The sequence below is a fragment of the Canis aureus genome, chromosome 7 (genome assembly GCF_053574225.1).
Source record: "Canis aureus isolate CA01 chromosome 7, VMU_Caureus_v.1.0, whole genome shotgun sequence".
NCBI classification, from domain to species: domain Eukaryota; kingdom Metazoa; phylum Chordata; class Mammalia; order Carnivora; family Canidae; genus Canis; species Canis aureus.
Window position 1 is genome coordinate 62,108,038 of NC_135617.1, and position 22,056 is coordinate 62,130,093.

Sequence of the window (22,056 nt, forward strand, 5' to 3'; positions counted from 1 at the left end):
TGCAGTGACGTTGTCAGGAAAAAGCTAAGTATAGAGCAGACAGGATAGTATTCCAAGGAAGTGAGTATTACCAGGATTCTGAGTAAATGGTGAGCAGACCAGTCTGACTGGTTGTTTGCATACAAAGAAAGGGTTTGAGATAATATTAGAAGCTACCTTGGGGTCAGATTGTTTGAAATACTTATAAAATTCTGGCTAAGGGACTTGGACTTTATCATACAGATAGTGGCAAGCTGTTAAACGTGGTAGTTGTGGGTTTTTGTTGTTTGGAGCAATGGTTAATGTTAATCTGGATTTTGGAAGGCTAGTGGATTCAGAAGGGATAGTGGTGAAGGGGAATAATCAGTTTACTTCAAAAATACTAGCATCACTTTTTGTAGCCATAATATAGGTTACTGTTTGGAGTTTCCTGTTATACTCTGAAGGTCAGTTGGCCTTTAAAAGTAGTATCAGTGTATTAGAATCTCCTGGCTAGCTAGCACTGGTGTGTATACTGCTTTCAAAAATATTAATTGCTTGCAGATCTGTTTACTGTTATCTCTTTTCTACCATGAACTTACTATTTACTTGAATACTTTTGAAAGTATAAAACAAAGATTTTCTGCAGGGGTAAAAATAGACACTGGATTACCGAGACAGACTTCCCCAAAGTTTGAAGACCTGTGATCACTGGGAGGAAATAATGAGTCTTGCTTTGAACTTAGCTATATCCACCACAAAAACAGTCCTAAAAAGTGCCAAGAAGAGACAGCTGTACAGGTAAGTTTTACTAGACCTTCATGGAACAGATAAACCATGGAGGAATTAAACTGTTTCAGAGAAGAGATAAAGAAGTAAAGCTACCCATCTCATTTTTTGAGGTTAGAGTAATTTTGTTATAAAAACAGAGAAGGGTAATAGAAGAAAATGAAAAACTAATCACATTTCTGAATATGGATGTGAAAATTCTAAATGAAATATTAACAGATTAAATATCATTATAGTGGATCCCTGGGTGGCTCAGTGGTTTGGTGCCTACCTTCAGACCAGGGCGTGATCCTGAAGTCCCGGGATCAAGTCCCATGTCGGACTCTTTATATGGAGCCTGCTTCTCCCTCTCCCTGTGTCCCTGCCTCTCTCTTTCTCTCTCTCTCTCTCTCTGTCTCATGAATAAATGAATAAAATCTTTAAAAAAATGTATCATTATATTAAAATGCAAAATAAAACATTATGACCAAATGGTTTATCATTGTATGCAAGGATGGTTCAATATCAGAAAATCCACCACAGACATAATCCAACAAATTAATTTTTAAGAAGGTATGGTCATATAATTTTCTTAATTTCAGAAGAAAATATTAGATGAAGTTTAATATTTAGTCTGATTAAAATTTCTTTTTCACCAAACTAGAAATAAAAGGGAACTTCCTTAACCCAAAGTTAAGCAAAACTCCCTATGATAGATATCATACTTAATACTAAAACTGTGGACCCATTCCTTCTAATGATAGAAACAGGGCATGGTACCTACTATCATCTTTCTATTTAGTAATAAACTGGAGTTCCTGGCGAATGCCAAAAACAAGAAAAAGAAATAAAAGATATAGATAGTAAAGAGAGGACAAAGCTGTCTGTATTTGAAAATGTGGTTATTCATAGAAAATTCAAGAAAATTGACAAATTATTAGAGCTAATAGAAGTTCAGCAATTTCGTGGTTGAACCATATGAAATTAACATTATTTGTCGATAAAAATGGTCAAATATCAGTCATTTCATATGATTCAACCTAATACAAATGTTAGCCACATTCCTGTACATTAGCTAGCAATAGCTGTTTATTAAATGCATATTTTTAAAAAGATCCTATTCACATAGCCATAAAAAACTGTAGCATATCTGGGAAGTATCTAAATAAGAAATATGTTAGTCTTGTGTAGTAAACATATTGTAAGACCTGAATAAACAGAGAGTACCATGTTCATGGATCGAAAGACTTGCTATCATAAGGAAGTTAATTTTCCCCAAATAAGGTTTTATTTTATTTCATTTTTTTTTTTTAAGATTTTATTTATTTATTCATGAGAGAGAGAGAGAGGGGCAGAGACACAGGCAGAGGGAGAAGCAGGCTTCATGCAGGGAGCCCAACATGGGATTCGATCCCGGGTATCCAGAATCACGCCCTGGGCCAAAGGCAGGCACTAAACCGCTGAGCCACCCGGGCTGCCCTCATTTTAGTTTTTAAATTTTTTCAAGTTTTACTTATTAAATCTCTATACCCAAATGGGGCTTGAACTCATGACCCCGAGATCAGGAGTCACACATGCTATTCTGACTGAGTCAGCCAGATGCCCCTCCCCAAATAAGGTTTTGATTCAAGGGAATACCAATCAAAAATTCAAAAGGATTTAAAAAAAATGATTTTGCAAGCTTATCCTAAATTTCATATGGTAAAGAGAAAAAAATGGCTAAGGCTACACTGAAAAAGAATCCTTGAAGGGGGCAGTATAGAACAGCAAGATTTGCAGAACTTGCCTCTGTAGTAATCAGAATAGTGTGGTCTTGGTAAGGGACTAGTCCGATAAGTCTACTGAACAGAATAGGAACATAAATCCAGACGTATTTTATTTACTTTTTTTTTTAAAAAAGATTGTATTTATTTATTCATGAGACATACACACAGAGAGAGACAGAGACACAGGCAGAGAGAAAAGCAGGCTCCATGCAGGGAGCCCAATGTGGGACTCAGTCCCGGAACTCCAGGATCATGCCCTGAGCCGAAGGCAGGCATTCAACCACTAAGCCACCCAGGCATCCCGTTATTTACTTTTTTAAAAAGATTTGTTTATGTATTTGGGAGAGAGAAAGCACAAGCAGAGGGAAAGGGAGAAGCAGGCTGTCCAGAGGTATTTTAATAATCCAAATGTAAAACTTTAAAACAGAGAAGATACTATAAAGAGAATGTCTTTATTATCTTGAGTAAAGAAAGGATTTCATAAAATACAAAATCCTAAATTGCATCATATGTTTGCATTTTTTTTTAAGATTTTTATTTATTTATTCATGAGAAAGGCACAGACAGAGGCAGAGGGAGAAGCAGGTTCCATGCAGGGAGCCTGACGTGGGACTTGATCCTGGTCCCCAGGATCACGCCCTGGGCTGAAGGTGGCGCTAAACCGCCAAGCCATCCGGAATGCCCTCATATGTTTGCATTAACTAAATCTTATTTAAAACAAAAGACCAGCATCAGACTGAGAGAGGATATTTACAATGCATCTAATCAGCAGAAGTCTTATATCCAGAATATATAAAGAACTCCTTTCATAAAGAAAAGACAAACAACCAGATCCAAAAGTAGGCAAAGGTTAGTTGATTTCTTGGAATTTATAATGCTTATTACTTTGTTGCTGCCAATAGTGGATATATTTCTGTTGATAGCACCTTCAAGACAGTTTAGTTCTTACTGGTTCTGGTAAGTTCTTATGTGAATGCTAGGTAAGTGGTGAATGTATGTTTTGTCAGTTCACAAAAGAGAAAACAAAATGTTTAATAATTATTTGAAAAGATGTTCAACATTAGGCTACTAATCAAGCAAATGATAACTAAATGAGATATGTCACATTAGATTGTAAAAATCTAAACTTCTGACAGTAGCAGTCATATTTGGTTAAGAGCCAGCTTTGGTATCTGTCTCACTGCTTAGCCATATACCAGCAGTGTGACCTTGGAAAGGTTTCTTTACCTCTCTGTGAGCCCTTATATTCTTTTAAAAATGAGTTTAAAATCACTTACTTCATCAGGTTGTCAGGAAGACTAGACGCGCATTAAGTTTTGGAACAGTGCCTGGATATAGTAATGTCCAGCAAATGATAGTTCAGTTAATTATAATGCAAGTTAATTATAAAAATACTAGAAAGTATCTGGCCCTAGCCAAATTTTGTCCAACTATGTTCTACTTGGAGGGATCCTAGATAGAGAACTACCCCTAGCTAGTTAGCTAGCTTCTTACTGGCCCTTGCAGATGGCATTACCTTGGTGAACTCATAACTAGGGTTTAGACCTTAACTCTAAAGGTTCAGAACCTCAATTTTGTGGGAACACGTTAGGATGTCCAGTTTCTTAGGAACTGACTTGTGTAGTCAAAATGATTAGAAGATTCATTTACAGTGACAAATATAACTGTGAAGCATACTATAACTTGGTGGTCATTACATTTTCTCCCTGATGGCAGGCTGCATGGAAAAATCAATTTTAGTTTTCTGTGCAAGGAATTAATGCAAAGGAAGTCTTGTTGAATGGTTTTGGTGACGAATGGTATCTGGCCCTCATTTGATACCACCAGGCTCAAGTAGTTGTATTTACAGACTGGGGACTTGTTCCCCATGTAGAAAGAACACTTTAATTATTACTCTGAGGATGCTCTCTCTTGCCTGTGGCCTCTAGTCTATGGTCAGGTTTAGGCTTATATGTCCAGGACAGTCATATAACCTCTAAGGTTATATGTGGGTCACTTTGATTGGATTGGGAGACCCAGAACTCTGCAGTCACTCAGATCTCAGGGTTTTGGTATTTTTAACGGATGCATTATTATGTTTACTACTTTTTTTCCTCTAATTTCAATCTCAGAAGATAAATCCTTGTTTACTGTTTTGGAGATATTTGATATCATTATCATGTGAGAACACAAAGTTCCTTATTCCTTTTTTTTAAAGATTTATTTACTTGAAGGTGGGTGCAGAGAGGGAGAGGGAGATAGTCTCAAGCTGACTCCACTCTGAGCGCAGAACCCAATGTGGGGCTCAATTTCACAAACCTGACCTGAGCTAAAACCAAAAGTTGGACGCTTAACCAATTGTGCCACCCAGGTGCCCCAAAAGTTCCTTATTTCCTTTTTTTTTTTTTTTTTTTTTTTTTTTTTTTTTATTTCCTGAACCTACTCAATGACACCAACACCTTGATGGTCCTGCCCTCCTTCCTCTTAAGGTCCAGGGCATATTTGGACCTTTGTGATATATTTTCTCTACCAGCAGACTCATAAGCTGGACTCTTAATTGGAATTAGTAATGCATTAAATGGTCTCTTAGAGGTCTGTTGATTGGTCTTTTGGATATGTAACATTTATTATTTTGCTTCTGCCAATATTAGATATTTTTAATCAGTAGTCCTTCAATGAGCATTGGTGTTATACTATATGTTGGCAAACTGAATTTAAATAAAATTTTTAAAATTAATTAAAAAAATTAAAAAATAGTTCCTTCAAAGCAGTTTAGTTCTTAATTTGTTCAGGTAGGTTCTCATTGTGAGTAGGTATAGTAATAATATATATGTTTTGATTAAGTTTGGTATAGGTGAGTAAGGTGGTTTGATGGGCACTTTATTTACCCTTGGGTTATAGCCAGCTAGTGGCTATTAACTTAAAAATAACAAACTGAAGGAAGACCTGGGTGACTAAGTTGGTTAAGTGTCCAATTCTTGATTTTAGCTCAGATTGCAATCTCAGGGTTGTAAGATTGAACCCCATGTTGCCTTCTGGGCATAGAACCTGCTTAAGATTCTCTGTCTCCTGGGGTGCCTGGGTAGCTCAAGCCAGTTAAGCACCTGCCTTCAGCTCAGGGTCCTGAGATTGCGCCCCACATCGGGCTCCCTGCTCTGTGAGGAACCTGCTTCTCCCTCTCCCTGCTGCTCCCCATGCTAATGCTCTCTCTCCATTCTCTTTGTCAAATAAATAAATAAATAAAATCTTTTAAAAAAAGATTTTCTCCCCCATCCCTCCTCCCTAAAAAATAGGAAAAATTAAAAAATAACTAACTGAAATTTAACTAAATTTTACTAATTTACTAAGAAGTCAGACTCAGACAACACATGTTCAGAAATGAAAGGTTTAACTTTAGAATAATTACTTTTCTAGTTATTCATATGTATTGAGCTAATGAATTACATACATTCTTTATTTCATTATATATCTCTGATGTAATTTGGTGGTATGTACAATGTTCAGCACAGTGACCACAGGCAACATGGGAGAGTTGCTGGGGAAAAAAATAGTGAAGTTGTGAAGCTTATTTTTTGTGTTCTCATATATTTTGTTTAGGACCATCCCTTCTTGATGTCCATTACCCCTTAAGACTCAAGTCTTTCCTTCTGTGGGGTTTCAGACTTTCTCTCCCTCTTTAGTTTCTTCCTCACTCTATCTACATAACACCCTGTCCTTCAGAGCTCTGCTTTCCACTTCCTGCTATGGTAATTTAATCTGCATTTAGCTGTTAATCATTGATTGGCTTTGTGTGTTTCCCTTATAAGATTCTATATTTGCCTTTAATGAAGATGTCATTGTCTTAATCCAAAAAGTGAGACTCATTGGCAGGGTAGAAGGGTTGGTTTCTTTAAAATAAGAGCAGAGGTGGCTGGGATTTGTGGGATTTAAACTACATGAGGTTCATTGCCTGGGTGTGTGCACTGGCTCTCTTTTCTCCTGTCTGCTTACTATAGTTGAGTTCCCAGAAGCACTGCTGCTTTATTCTTATACGAGAGATGAGGGTTCATGCACAGTTCATGTCTTTGAAAAGCCTTCTATGCCTTATTTGAAAGAAGGCCTCTTTTATATTTTTGCCATGCAGCACATTCTGTGGGACCTGTAAATATTCAATGGGCATACCCCCACTGGAGAGGGAGCAGAGACTGATTCTGCTTCTTTCATCCAACTGCATTTTATGGTGCTATGGGTTTGTTTCTAACATTTCAATTGGACTTTTACTTTCCTTGCTTTGTGTTGCTATTAAAGGTCTTAAAGACCTAAGAAAAATAAATAATATTAGAAAAAATATTTAATTTGCTTGGGAAAAATAGTGATTTTTCTCATTTTTAATACAAAATAATCATCTAATTTCTTGTTTAAGGGTATTTTATTATGAATGCCATATTAAACAAAACTATCTGGATAAAATCAAGATCAGACAGCCAATTACTATAAGCTGCTCACTTAGCCAGCCCAACTTTATGTAGGCCCTGTGGAAGCAAAAGTAACTGTTTTCAGGGATAGGTGACAAGATGGCCAAGTCAGCCAGTACTTAGAGGCATTCACTTTCAGAGTGCAGTTAATGGCCATCTTATTTGAGCATCCCTCAAGAACATTTCCTTGAAGTAGATAGCATTGCCTCTCCATTTTACAGACTTGACAAGCTGAGGCTTATGGTGTGGGTTTTGTACTTGCAGTGGTCTGGAGGAGGGTCCTCCACCATTTAACCAATTGCCTTACCACCCTCTAGTGCACGCACACTCTCACACTCATACTCCTTCAGAGGGGTTGATTAGGTGTTGAGAGAGATAGCTTGCTGACCAGTAAACTGGGAATTATGTGAGAAGCTGGTCCTTGAAGGAAGGGAAGATCTCTTGAGAGTTGGGAAAGGCAAGAGTCTTCCCACAGAAATCACTTCTTTGGACAATTTTTGGTAGTGGCCCTGGGGAAGTAGAGTAGAAATTACCTTGGTACCTTGGCTGATATGAAATTTCAAATGATTGACACTTGACCAATGGAAGCTCAGCTATATTGCCACTCTGCAATAAGCTAAAGAGGTCTGCACTTTGCTAGTCATAAGCTTATGGAGAGGGAGTGGGAGTCTTTCCCTGTGCAATGATTAGTGCTACTAGAATATAATTCCGTAGGTTCTCCGTATACTGTAAATATCATCCGACTTCCTGTCTCTATATCTTCTTTTCTAATGAAAACATAATAAACCATGGATGCTCTGTGCTTCTCTTCAGTCATCTTGCTGATGCCTGAGTTTTTAAGACTGTTGAAACAGTCTCCTCAGTGCTATATCCTTTTTAAAAATTGATAACACATGATTTCTTTTTCCCAAAAGGTACAAAGTTAATGACTGAGTCTCCTCTCCATCTCCACCTCCAGTTTGCCACCACAGGGTGTGTGTGTTTAATCTCTTAACACATGTAACAGAGAGGGAGGGGGAGGTTGTGTGTGTATATAATTTTTTTAACAGTCATGATGGTATATACACCATTCTGCCCCTTTGTTTTTTTTAACATATTGTATTTTGAATTGTTGTGCAAATAGGTCTGCCTCTTTATAAAACAAAGCAAAACAAAAAACAACTGATGGTTTCCGTTCTATGGCCAATTTATAATTTATTTAATCTGTTCTCCATTGAAGCATTCTTCAATGTAGTGTTCTCTTTGTAGCTTACAGTTTTCTCCTTTTCTATGTATGTAACAAATACCCCTTTGTATTTGGTCTCTTCTTTCTAGATATTTGTCGTCTTTGCTCTTGAAATAAAGTGCTTAAAAATTGTGTCTCTGCTCATGCAAAATATGATGGGCCTTTGTCCTGAAAGATGTGCTTTGGTGTATTGATGGCAAAGGCATGGAACTAAATATACTGCTATCATTTTAAGAAACAAGACATTAGGAAGAGGAGGTTCCCATTTCTTGGAACAGCCACTGAAATAACCAACACTGGCATCTAATCCTGACAGTCCATTTGTAAATTCTAGTCAGATTTATTTTCCATTCACAGAAATTGTTCTTTTTTTTCCCCCCTCTGCAGGCAGTTCCTAACATATATATGTGTCTTCCATACAAATGGCCATGTGTGGAAAGCCCTCTTCAGCCGTGGGGAAGTGGGAGGAGGGAGATTTCCCAATTTCACTGCCTGGGCTGCAGCTGGGAGAGCAATTCTTGGCATTTCAAGTTAAAACTTTGAATTAATTTTCTCAAAATAATACATTTGGTAGTTAGCTTCCATCCTGGTAGTGCTAGTATTCTAGTACTATACTGTAGATACATGATGGGCTTTCACTGGGCCACATGCTATTTAAAACATTGTTTCTCTGAGAAGACTGTTCCAAAGTCTCAACTGGAAAACAACCTGTTGGTTGATATTTGTGAATATTGGATTGGATCCATGTGGCTATATTTGCTTTGCCAAACATCATGTGGCCTGGGAGTAACCTGTGTTTGCCCAGGGTCAGAGATTTATGTTACTGTTTGCTGAACCACGGTAAGACTTAGGAAGGTACAAGATGAACTCCTTGATACCTTGATACCTGCATTATCAGTTATTAGGAAGGAGAACTGTGAAAAAAGAGGTTTTTCTTTTTTAATAAAGGAGAAGCAGTTTCAGAGAGAAAACATTAGACCAAGCAAGAGCATTTCAACAGACTGACTAAAGTGGCTTTGTGACCCCAAAAGACAAAAATACTCAGAAGTTTTTATGGACAAAACTCTGGTAAAGTTAACTAAAAGAAACTTTGGAGGGCCTGCAAAGAAGTTGCCACCTGGTCCTAAAGGAGGGTATGTTTGAGGCCCAGACCAAAGGGTATTTTGTCACCTACCTTCTGTGAACCAATGCTGCTGAGAAAAACTGATGTGGTATGTTCATGTGGAGTGGGGAGGTTGTGTTTCAAAGTAAAACTAGAAAAAAAAAAAAAAGTAAAACTAGATATGATGGTAAAATGATGATAGAGAAGAAAGGTCTCAGAACTTCTCTAATTTATGATAGGTTTGTATCAAGATTTCCTTTTGCTTACAACAATTTTTGTAGAACTTTATAAACATACCCTAAAATAAAGAGAATAGTATAATGAGCTCCATATACTCATCAACCAGCTTCAACAATTATGAATGTTTTGACAATGTTTCATCTATCTTCCTGCTGGTCCCCCCCCAGAATAGTTTAAAGCAAATTCCATACATCATCATATTTTATCTATAAATACTTGAGATGTCTCTAACATATAAAGACTAAAAAAGTATAGCTACCATACCAAATGTTTTCCGACACTTAGTCTGTGTTTAAATGTCTCCAGTTGTGGTGGAGAGGGAAGGATTACAAAGAGGCATGAAGAAATTTTGGCGGTGATAGAGGTGTTCATTCTTTTGATTGTGGTGGTTTTACTTATCAAATTGTATACTTTAAACATATGCAGTTTATTGTATGTCACTTATACCTCAATGAGCTTGTTAAAAAATATATATTGATATAGGTCGAGACAGACAATATTTTAAAACATTTTTTTCCAGTTATCTGAAAAATATCTTATTATATAGTTGGTTTGTCCAAATCAGTATTACATATGAATCACACGTTGAATGTAGTTGATAACGCCTTTAGGTTTCATATAGTCTATAGTAGTTCCATCTCCTCATCCCCTTTTTTCTTTATGCCATTTATCTGTTAAAGACTCCAGATCAGGGATCCCTGGGTGGCGCAGTGGTTTGGCACCTGCCTTTGGCCCAGGGCGTGATCCTGGAGACCCGGGATCGAATCCCACGTCGGGCTCCCGGTGCATGGAGCCTGCTTCTCCCTCTGCCTGTGTCTCTGCCTCTGTGTGTGTGTGTGTGTGTGTGTGTGTGACTATCATAAATAAATAAAAATTAAAAAAAAATAAAGACTCCAGATCATTGATCCTATAGCATTTGCCACACTATGATTTGGTAATCTGGCTAAGTGCAGCTTTGTGATAGCATGTTCTGTTTCCCACATTTCTCATACCCTAGTAGTTAGATCCAAATGCCTCACTGGACTCAGGTTCAGTTCTTTCAGCCAGAGTACTTTATAGGTTATGCTACTGTGAACCCCTTATTATATTGTATCAGCATGTCACTTGTAGTGTCTGATTATCCTGCTTTTAGTGTAAAATTGATCATTGGGGTCAGGTGTCGTCAGTCTACCCACTCCTGATAGTTTCCTGCCAGCTTTTGCCTAGTAGTATAAGGAGCTGCTGTCTCAATCCATTATTTCATTAGGGGTAAATTGTTCACTGGTGTGTGTTAGTGTAATTTTTAATAGCTCCACTAAGGTGTAACTTACATACAATAAACTGCACATACTTAAAGGGCATAATCCAAGAAGTTTTGGCATATATATATTATACACACACACACACACACACACACATACATACTTTGACATATGTATACATTTTTGATGATTGCCTGGCTGCTGTGGGGAACCTAGTATTTTGGAGGCATCCTGCAGGGACAAACCATGATTCCTGTGGTCAGATTTTTAAAGGTTAATATCCCTGATTCTCTCAGTGGTAGCAATAGAAATTTTCCATATGGCAATGGAGTAGAAGTGGGAGTCTTTAGTTTGGACCTTGCTTTATTTAACACTAGCTTGTCAGGTAGACCTTTGCTAAAACAACATCAGGTTGTAGCAAATAGTCCCCTCTCATTGGGAGGTAGCTCTGAATTAGACCTGTTTAATGCTTGCACAGCCAACCTGGTTATCCTCTCTTAGCTGCCACTTCTCTGTGGAGTCACAGATAACATTATTAAGAGTACGCATACGCGCACACGCAAATATGTGTGTGTGTGTGTTCCCTGTAGATTCAGAATTTCTTGGGAGCACTCTTTTGTGGCCACCTTGTACCCAGTCTACTATCATCTTGTACAAGGGATTAAGTTTTAGGCACAGATCTCTGTGGCAAGAGTATTAGGCTAATCAATCAAAAAGCCAGATCTGTAGAAGGCCAGCTAGCTTAGCTTTGTTCCACAGATGGCATCTCTAACCCCATCAGTCATCTTATGTATCTTGAACACCTGGAGACCTAGATGGAACTGTATATATCTCAGCCCATGGTCATCTCAGCTACCAAACGAACAAACAAAAAGTGCAGAACATGTTCAATAGCTTCATCTTGCAAATACTATAATGCAGGTATCAGAATGTGAAAATTCAGCCTAAGGTGGAGACTCTGCAGGAAGATTTTATACTCAGAAGTACTTGTGGGACTCTGAATATACCAAAACTTGTCGAGTTGTATGGGTTTTTTTTTTTTTTTAGATTTTATTTATTTATTTGAGAGTGTGTGTACAAAGGGGAGAGGAAGAGGGAAAGAGAAAATCCCAAGAAGACTCCCTGCTGAGTGTGGAGCCTGACTCTCAGGGCTCAATCTCAGGACCCAAGACCATGACCTGAGCCAAAACCAAGAGTCAGATGTTTAACTGACTTAGCCACCCACATGCCCCTAGTTGTACATTTTAAATGAGTGAATTTTATGGTATATAAACTATATTAATACTTTTAAAAAAGTACTCCTAAAAATTAAAATACAATATAGAAATGATACTATGTATTCTAGGAATAGGTGAAATCACTGAGAAGAGAGCAGAGGGCAAAACTTTGAGAAAATCCTTCATTTTAAGAAAGAGAGACATAAAAACAGGGAAAGTATTTTCAGACAGAGGAAGAAAACCAGAGAATAGTAGCCTAAAATTCAGGCTAATGAACTCAGCTATAAGGAAATTGCCAATGGCCTTTGCAAAAATAGTTTCTATGAAATGAATGTGTTAAGGAGTGAGCTGTGAAGAAGATGCAGCTGCACATTATCTTGCCAGAAATAAAGTAAGAAGAAGGAAAATGAGCCTAACAACACTGTCAGTGATCATCTAGAGGCAGGGCAAACCTGTGTCTGTGTATCTCTCTGTATGTCTCTCTTTCTTTGTCTAGACAGGAGAGACTTGGGCATGTGTGTACCTGGAGTGAAAGGTGAACAAAAGAGAGCAGAGACTGAAGGAACAGAGGGCTTACACCTAACTCTAGCTCTTACTATATGGTCAGAGAAGTTGGTGTTTGATACAGAGCAGATTGTTTTTTCCTTGATGGTTGTACTGCCTTTGTCATTTCCCTGCTGGGCCACAGGCACAGCCCCTGCCCTGGGCAAAGCAGACCTGTAGGCCCAGTCCAGAGCTCCCTAGATGAATCCTATTCCTATTTAACTGAAGAAGTCAGGTCCCAATACAAGTGAGAGAGAGATTACCACATAGGCATAGCCTTAAATCTGCTGTTGCCCACGATTAGACACTCATTCTTGAACACCAGTACTTGATTACTGAGGCCAGGTGAGCAATAACACAGCTCACAGGGCTCAGGCACACCCAGCACATCAGCATACCATAACATGTGGCCAAGAGCCACTGCTCTTTCACTGTTCATCCTTCCCAGCTCTCTGGTCAGAGAGCCAAGGAGCACATTTAGTCGGAGCCTCTGAAGTCTCTCAGAATTCTGCCTCCGTGGGAGTCCCTGAGCCAGGCTCTGACCTATAGGTAACCCCCACTCCCTACCCCATTCAGGGAGAATCAGAGAGGGTAAAGAAGGGTGACAGCATGTAGGGATACCACCCACTCAGCCACATCCCCACACATGCACTGCCTTAGCAAAGGGCTTCTGAACACTTTCTTGCACTAACCTCATCCCTCTCAGGCTCTGCTCCGACTTTGTACTTTGTATTTATTGTTTTTATCTTTTTATTTTAGCCATCATCTCAAAATTCAGAAGGCTAGTTTCATCCTATTTATAATACAGCCTTTTAGAACCCTGCATAATACTCTAGGATATAGCATTATTCCCTTTTGGGTTAACTATATCTTTCATTTTTCCTTAATTGTATGTTGGTACTAAATTTTATTTTCACATGTCTCTTGGAAATAAAATGTTAGCTGAAAATAAAATTCATTTTTAATGTTTATAAAAATGTATTCACTGTGCCTTTTCAAGCAATCTTTACGAGTTTTGTGGTACATGCAATTTAGGGTACACTTAGTAAGTTGAAGGGTTAAAATACCCTGCGCTGTCGCATATGGCAGTGAGCAGAATCGCAGATGTTGATGATACCACGTAATTAGTATTCTTTTATGTAAATGAAGGCTGTCAGCATGTTACCATAGTGTCTACTCTCTCTGAAGCTGGAATTTATGCCACTTGGTCTCACCAAGACCAGGCAGGATTATTCCACTGTCCCTAGTTAAGAACTGAAAAAGATGATAAGACAGAAGAAATGGAAATTCCCCCAAAGGAGATTATTATTTTCCTATTTGTTTTTTGTTTATTTCTCCCCCAGAAGTTTTATTCTGATGATGCAGTTACGCATTTAGGATCAGCTAAGAAATTTGCTACATGAGAAAAAATTGGACTAGTCCAATTAAAAGACAATCATGTATTTAAACTATAGATTTTTGAAAGTGATTCTAATATTCAGTCATCTCATACAAAGACTTTTAAAAAAATAGGGATAAATCTAGAAGTTTCTAGAACAAAAGGCATGAATTGAAGATCTCATTACCTTTTAGTTTTATATTAGTTATATTAATATAGTAGAATGCTTTTAAATAGTGGTTATGTCTTTTAGCTCCAGTTGATCCATATTTTTAAAATATGGTAATTAAAGAAGCAAAAAGCTAATATGCTGTCAAGTTTACCCCATATGCAGATCAATCCAGGATGTGCATGACAGTTGTTGAAAGTTGCTGATCTACTTAATGATGGAGAACTATCAAGGCACAACTTGTTCTTTGCCAGTTACACTGCAAGTTTACCTCTTGGATACTGGGTGCCTGTCATACTGGGTAATGTCTGTTTTAAGTGGAAATGTTAGGACTATAGTGACCTTTGGGAATTACAAAGGAAAGGATGTACATGTCAGAAAAATGTAAAATAGAAACCTTTATGCCTGTGGATGTTAGCCCTTCTTCTTAAATAAAGTAGTTAGAGTATGTGTGAGAGGTAAATTAAACACAATTTCTTTCTTGAACAGAGTATACCTGGGTTGAGTTCTCTTTATTCTTTATTTTGTATGTTGGTTAAAGTGGCTTTTTTCTTTTGTGTCACTTTTGGGTGGCTTCTATTTCATGATCCAGAAATGTTTTTTCTCTAGAGAAGCTAGTCTGCCTAGCTTAAATCACTGTGGTGAGGTGCAAAGTAGCCCTGTGTTTTCCTGAATGGATTTACTCTGCCATATGGCAGGTTAGTGAGTCACCACGACAGATTTGTAATGGGAAAAGGGCTGTGCAGGAAAAGATGTGCGTGATCAGCAGATTTATAGATCAGAAAATGAAATCGGAAGAAAGAATTTCCAGAATGCCCTTTCCATTTAACAGCTCTCCACGGAGAGGGTGTGGAATGGTTTTTTAGTGTTTTTCTATTTTGGCTTTGGTTGTTCCAGCATATTTTTTTCTAGCACAGGAGTTGATTTTGCAAGACATCAATGCTCTGGGTATTGTATTCCTGTTCGCAGAGATACTCTCTTTATAGGATTTGAAGCTGTGCTGTTTCATGTGATAAGATCTCAGTAACAATTAAATTTCTGAAGACCTATCAAGCTCCTGTTGGCTAAAATGGGGATTTGCCAAGTTTTGAGTCCTAAGAAGAAGCTATTCAGATACAATTCAGTGAATACTAAATCTTTCGAAGGAAATAAAACAAAAGCCAAGTGAGTTAAAGATCATATGTCCTGGTGTATTTAAGCCTGTGCTATCCAGTACTGCAGCCACTAGCCACAAGCAGCCACTATTTAAATTAATTAGAATTAAATAAAATTAAAAGTTCAGTCCCTCAGTCTCACTAGCCACATTTCAAATACTCTAGGCACATGAGGCTAGTTAATATGGTATTAGGCAGCACAGATAAATTGTATTTCCATCATTACAGAAAGTTCTATTGGACAGTGTTAGTCAAAGTGGAAGATTTTGAGAAAGAAAATTCTCTCTTTGATTTCCATGAGGATATCTTCATCCCTAAATAATTTACTGGATTGGTGTAGTGGTTCTAAGGTTTTAATGTACAAGTGAGTAATCTGTAGGGCTTATTTAAAATGGAGATTTGAGACCCCTCCCCAGACTCTCATTCATCAGGTTTGGAGTTGTGACCAGAAATCTGTTACATATTACAAATTTCCTAGGGAATTATGATGCTGGTAAGTGGCTCAGGAACTACATTTTAAAAAGTATCATATAAGTGAGAAACTTGGGAATTGCCAATCTCTTGATTTTCCCCTCTTCATTCTTCCATTACTGACTTTTTTGTGTCCCCAGTAATTGGTTGTAAGCATCATGTGTACCCAACTTGAACTCTTAATTGGTAATGAGTATCAAAAAGAAAATTCATTTACTCACCATCTCATTTTTTAAATGTATGTGTGTTTTAATTTGTGCCCTATAAAAAATAAACAGAAATAGTTATTTCAGTACCATTCTGGACTTTGTGGGAAAGTAATTCTGACAATACCTTTGACCATGAAGAGTTGAGCACCCACAAATTGTAAAATTACAAAGGAGTAAAAAAAGAAATATAACACATGATCTTCTCTCTGAAGATCGTATCTAGTTAGGAAATGGAAAAATACATCTAGAGAAGTGACTTAAAGAGCACTTTGTAAGAAATCAATAATTAAAAAAATAATGTAGAAGAAACTAAATCCTGAAAGAACTCAAGGAAAAGCATGCTCTGACTTGATTGAAAATAATCTAAGGTGCTTCCTTTGTATGATTTTAAGGGTTTCTTATCTAGGAATGGCCTTTGTCAATCTGGAATGGGCAATTACAAAATGGGAAGGATCTCTGACTTGGTCCTGTGATATAGTTGTGGGTTTTGGCAATAGGACCAGGCCAAAAAGGTCATCTTAAAACCAACTGAAGGGACTACACAGAGTGTACTAGATCTAAAACTTCTCGGAGTGACTCCATAATCATGGAATTTCATTTGCTCACAGAAATGAAAGAGGAGAAGAAATGGGGGTGAAGGAAGTTCACTTTATAAGAGTGACTACCTTTAGGGAATTTCAAATATTGATACTGGGAAAGAAAAAAACTTTCAAGGTTCCAAATAAAGTTTTCTTTTGAAATAATTGTCTAGCTTCTTCTCCTTGGATAAATTGCCCATTAGTCTTTTCTGAAGAACAATACTGAAGAAGCAATGTTAGGAAGACAGGAAGAAAAAGAAAAAAAAAAACAAAACTCAGTATGTTGCCACTTCTTAAAAAAGCATTTTCATGTATCTCGTCTGCAAGATTTGCTTTTTTTTTCTTTTTGCTTGGTAGTTTGGTTAAACCAGTAGCCACTCCACCATTTGTCCTGAGAGTCGGATCTAATTCTGTACTTACCTATACTTTCAGTAAGGAAAGTAACCATTTTCCCACCCTTTCTATAAGATGTACATGTTCTTTTCACATTGTCTTAATTCCTCTTATAATAAAAATAACCATAGACTGGGTGGCTTATAAACAGGAAACATTTTTCACAGTTCAGAGGCTGGGAAGTCCAAGATCATGGCACCAGATTCCATGTCTGGTAAGGACTCATGGTTCATGACTGTAACACTGGCTTTTTGCTGCAGTTTTATAAGGGCATTAAAAATTTCATTCGTGAAGGCTCATCCCATGAGGGTCAAGCCATTCACAACCTAATCCATCTCCTAAAGTCCTTGCCTCCTACTACCATCACTTCAGGAGGCAGGAAGGGGGTTTGATGTTTTAGCATATGAAAGGGGTTACACAAACATTCAGACCATAGTAGACCTATAAAGTGTTATTTAGATTGGGGCACTTGGCTGGTTCAGTCGGTAGAACTTGTGACTCTTGATCTAGGGGTTGAGTTTGAACACCACATAGGGCGTAGAGCCTATTTAAAAAAAAAAAAATTTAGATTGAGGCTTACAGACTATTAGAGAGGTTCTTTAGACTCAAGAAAATTAAAATGATACTTTGTACCATAGAGGACTTTCCCTTTCTTACCTTTATCTTATCCTGTTATTTCTGCTTTGAAATACATTGAAACTTAGGGTCGCCTTTTTGAGGAGGTCTTCATCTCTTACTGGTATGTGAAACATGTCTCTTCCTTGCCTCTGTCCCTTTGTGCATACAACTAGGATCTTGATCAGTATGAGATGTAGAGGCTTTCACTTCCAGGACATCATCAGTTCAGAGATGATTCAGATTACAAATTTCTTTCTCCTGGTGGCCAGTTGGGTGCAATGTGAACTAAAAGTAATGCCATTTCCTCAGGAATACAAATCAGCCTCACATAAAAATTAGCTGATATTCAAGAATCAATACAAGCTTAGAAAATGTTTAGATTCAACTTGGTGCTAAGCCCTCCCTCCAGTATTTTTCTTTTTTTTTTAACTTCCTTCCAAAGGAACCAATTTTGAATTGAAAACTAATGAACACTGAGTTGACAATGGCAGTTGCAAGCCTTTTTCGAGAATATTTTGCTGAAAGCTCTCTCTCTCTCTTTCTGGGGGCTCTGTCGTGCCAGGTTGAAAGAGTGGAGCCTTCTATAAGACATGGATAGATGCAAACATGTCGGGCGGTTGCGGCTCGCCCAGGACCACTCCATCCTGAACCCGCAGAAGTGGTGCTGCAGGGAGTGCGCCACCACCGAGTCCGTGTGGGCTTGTCTCAAGTGCTCCCACGTGGCCTGCGGCCGCTACATCGAGGATCACGCCCTGAAACACTTCGAGGAGACTGGGCACCCGCTGGCCATGGAGGTCCGGGACCTGTACGTGTTCTGTTACCTGTGCAAGGACTACGTGCTCAACGATAACCCGGAGGGGGACCTGAAGCTGCTCAGGAGCTCCCTCCTGGCGGTCAGGGGCCAGAAGCAGGACCCGCCGCTGAGGCGCGGGCGGACGCTGCGGTCCATGGCCTCGGGCGAGGACGCCGTCCTGCCGCAGCGCGCTCCTCAGGGACAGCCGCAGATGCTCACGGCTCTGTGGTACCGGCGCCAGCGCCTGCTGGCCAAGACGCTGCGGCTGTGGTTCGAGAAGAGCTCCCGCGGCCAGGCGAAGCTGGAGCAGCGGCGGCGGGAGGAGGCGCTGGAGCGGAAGAAGGAGGCGGCGCGGCAGCGGCGGCGCGAGGTGAAGCGGCGGCTGCTGGAGGAGCTGGCCAGCGCCCCTCCGCGCAAAAGCGCGCGCCTGCTGCTGCACGCGCCCCGCGCCGCCGCCCCGCGCCCCGCCGCCCCGCGCGCGCCCGCCGGGGGCCGCCCGCCGCCGCGCCGCGCTCCCGCCATGGCGCCGGGCGTCACGGGCCTGCGCAACCTGGGCAACACCTGCTACATGAACTCCATCCTGCAGGTGCTCAGCCACCTCCAGAAGTTCCGCGAGTGTTTTCTGTACCTCGACCCTTCCCAGACCCAGCAGCTGTTCCCCAAGGCCCCCAACGGGAAGGCCCCGCTCTCGGGCAGGCCGGCCGCCTCGGCCGCGGAGCTGTCGGCCAGGAGCGGCGGGGCCGAGGCGTGCGAGCGCGAGGGCCTCTGCTTCAACGGCGGGGCCTCCATCAGCAGGAGCCTAGAACTCATACAGAACAAGGAGCCGAGCTCGAAGCACATTTCCCTCTGTCACGAACTGCACACCCTCTTCCGAGTCATGTGGTCCGGGAAGTGGGCCCTGGTGTCCCCCTTCGCCATGCTTCACTCCGTGTGGAGCCTGATCCCCGCCTTCCGTGGCTACGACCAGCAGGACGCGCAGGAATTCCTCTGCGAGCTGTTGCACAAAGTGCAGCAAGAGCTCGAGTCTGAGGGCACCACGCGCCGGATCCTCATCCCCTTCTCCCAGAGGAAGCTCACCAAACAGGTCTTAAAGGTAGTGAACACCATATTCCACGGGCAGCTACTCAGTCAGGTAAGGTTGGCGCACCCTGCTCCCGACTCTGCCTGGGGTCACATCGCATGGAGACTTGCTGGATGGAGTGGGCTTCCCGTGAATGCCCCCCGGGGTCATTGGGCGAACTAGGATAGCCAGCATCTGCTGTGATGACACGTATCGGAGGGTGGCCATTGTACATTTCGCTGTGCTGTACGTTGTAATGGCCTTGTTGGTGAATTTGCCATATCGCGTCATCTTCAGCGAATGTCTTTAACCCTCAGTGACGATATAGGTAATATAACATTCTCATTGTTAAAATTAAGAACCCCTTGTTGGCAGGCCATCCTTGATCGATTTTTAGGAAGTTGAACAGTTTGTCTATTATAACCCTAGTTCCATAGTAGTTTGAAAGAGCCTTATTTCCTTCCAGAACATTCTTTACATACAATGAAGGGAGGTGGCTCGGAGGATGCTAAAGGCCTAAGCAAGTCCCCTTTCTGTTCCCCATTATCTCTCATTTACTAGATCATAGGCCATGTAGGGACATAAGCAAAGACTCATAGATACAACTTTGTGAGAATGTGCAGAAAGAATTATTAGAGTTAAAAACGTGGGCACCTCTACATTATGTTATTGAGGTTTGTGTCTCAGTATTTAGGGTTTCAAAAGAATGATGAATGGATTGGGAAGAGGTTTTGTTTTATAGCGTGTAAAGGGGGAGTATTTATGGGCATTTCCTCTACCCACTGTGGGTCCACAAGAAGAACCACTGGTGCATCTGGGAAGGTGACAGTAGGTGAGGAGGTCTGATCATAAGGTACTTTGAGGCTCTTTGAATACAGGGGTCTGTGTAGGGATACTGCCAGAGACAAGGGCAAAAAAGAGGGGCAAGTTGGAGTGGGAAGAAGTGACAAAGTCTGGACAAGGAAGGAGTAAGGATGAGAGAACAGACAGGAATCTGCCAATCCTCTATCTCAGACTGATCCGAGAATGGTCCCGTGATAATTTCCAGTCTGTATTGCTACAGCACTGAATGGTAGAGCATGCTTTGGGAGAGAAAGGGGTAGGTGATAATCCTTGTGTGCTGTATGATTTTCCAGTTCCAGCTAGCATCATAGTTAGAAATATATACTGATAGTACTATCTCTAATGCTCTTAAGGTCACATTTAATATTTTAATATTATAATTAAACTGTAAACGTAGTTTTGGCAAGTTATGTTTGGTGGGTTTTTTTTTTTTTTTTTTTTTTATAAATTGAGCAAAAATGTATGTGGGAAGCATGATGGTTATATAACCTGTAAATCAATCTGTTCATTCTAGGTCACATGTATATCATGCAATTACAAATCCAATACCATTGAGCCCTTTTGGGATCTGTCCCTGGAATTCCCTGAACGGTATCACTGCATAGAAAAGGGGTTTGTCCCTTTGAATCAGACAGAGTGCCTGCTCACTGAGATGCTGGCTAAGTTCACAGAGACAGAGGCTCTGGAAGGGAGAATCTACGCTTGTGACCAGTGTAACAGTGAGTGCTGGGGGAATAGAGGGGGGGCGGGGGGAACATTCACATGGAATGTCAGTTTATAGTGCTGCTTTTGCCCTTTTGGTCAAAAGTAACACTGATAATGTTGAGTGGTTCTAAAGCATATTTTAAAGATTTTTTTTCTCCCATCTTTCTGAAAATAAGTGTGTGGACATCATATGTTAAAAAACAAAACAAAACCTAAGAGTTGGGCTTCCTTTGACTCCTGCTGTGATTGACATTAGCTGTTATTTAGGGAGGCATTTGAAAGTGTGGATCCTGAAATAGGGGCTCTAAGAATATGAGTACTGAGCCACATGGTGCTACAAGCGTCCTATTTAAATTCATGAACATGGATCTGACAGTCCTGATTTCATCTAAAGTCAGGTGTCATAGACTCTTTGAGGGTTACGGTATCAGAAGCCTGTGCCTTGTACTGAATTTGTAGATTTCAAGTCTGTCAGAATCGATGCTATAGATTGGTACGAGACCATGAAGGCAAGTCATAAGGTGCATCAGCTTCATGGTTACTTTATGCATTTGTTTCTTCACATGTCTTCACATGTCATGCACATGGGGAAGTTCATAAGAAAGTATTTCTCTGTCATGGCTCTCATTTTAAAATGGAACTCTCCCCATGTGGTACAGAGGCACCTTATTCAGAGCTCCTTCTGTCTTGCCACTCTAACATTCAGTGCTTTTGCTAACCCAGCACAGCAAATACTTGAAGCTCCTGTTTGGGTTTTTGACGTATCAGGATTTGGAACTAAGATTAATGGATTGTGTAGATATCTTGAAATCAGTTTGCATCCATAAAATAGTTTGTACTTTAAGTTTTGAGAGCCACAATCTTATGATGACCCTTATTAAAATATTTGTCTATGGTCTTTTCAACTAGTGAGCCTCAGGACAAAAAAAAAATCAAAAGTCATGCTTGATATCATTCTGCCATTTTTAAACAAAAGTTGAAATGCTGTACTTGGGTAACTATAGAGTCACCTGTCCTGTTCCTTATTGAGATATAAAGGTAGTGACTCATATTATCTTATTACAGCAGTTTTTTTTTTTTTTTTTTTTTTAAGGTAGTGATTCATAAAGCTTTTTACTTGTGAGGAACAGAAGGATGTTAACAGGGATCCCTGGGTGGTGCAGCGGTTTGGCGCCTGCCTTTGGCCCAGGGC

The 22,056-nt window shown here is 39.9% G+C and overlaps 1 protein-coding gene across 3 annotated transcripts in view; it reads left to right on the plus strand.

The window, feature by feature from the left end:
• USP49 (ubiquitin specific peptidase 49) overlaps nucleotides 1-22,056 on the plus strand; it is an 81,788-nt gene that overhangs the window by 49,262 nt on the left and 10,470 nt on the right. For all 3 annotated transcript variants that reach the window (XR_013383528.1, XR_013383529.1, XM_077904035.1), the window contains exons 3-4: nucleotides 18,026-19,388; nucleotides 20,674-20,878. Coding sequence is in view for 1 of the 3 variants with exons in the window: in XM_077904035.1 (XP_077760161.1) it covers nucleotides 18,054-19,388; nucleotides 20,674-20,878 (1,540 nt within the window). In the remaining 2 variants the exon portion in view is untranslated. The remainder of the gene's footprint in view (nucleotides 1-18,025; nucleotides 19,389-20,673; nucleotides 20,879-22,056) is intronic.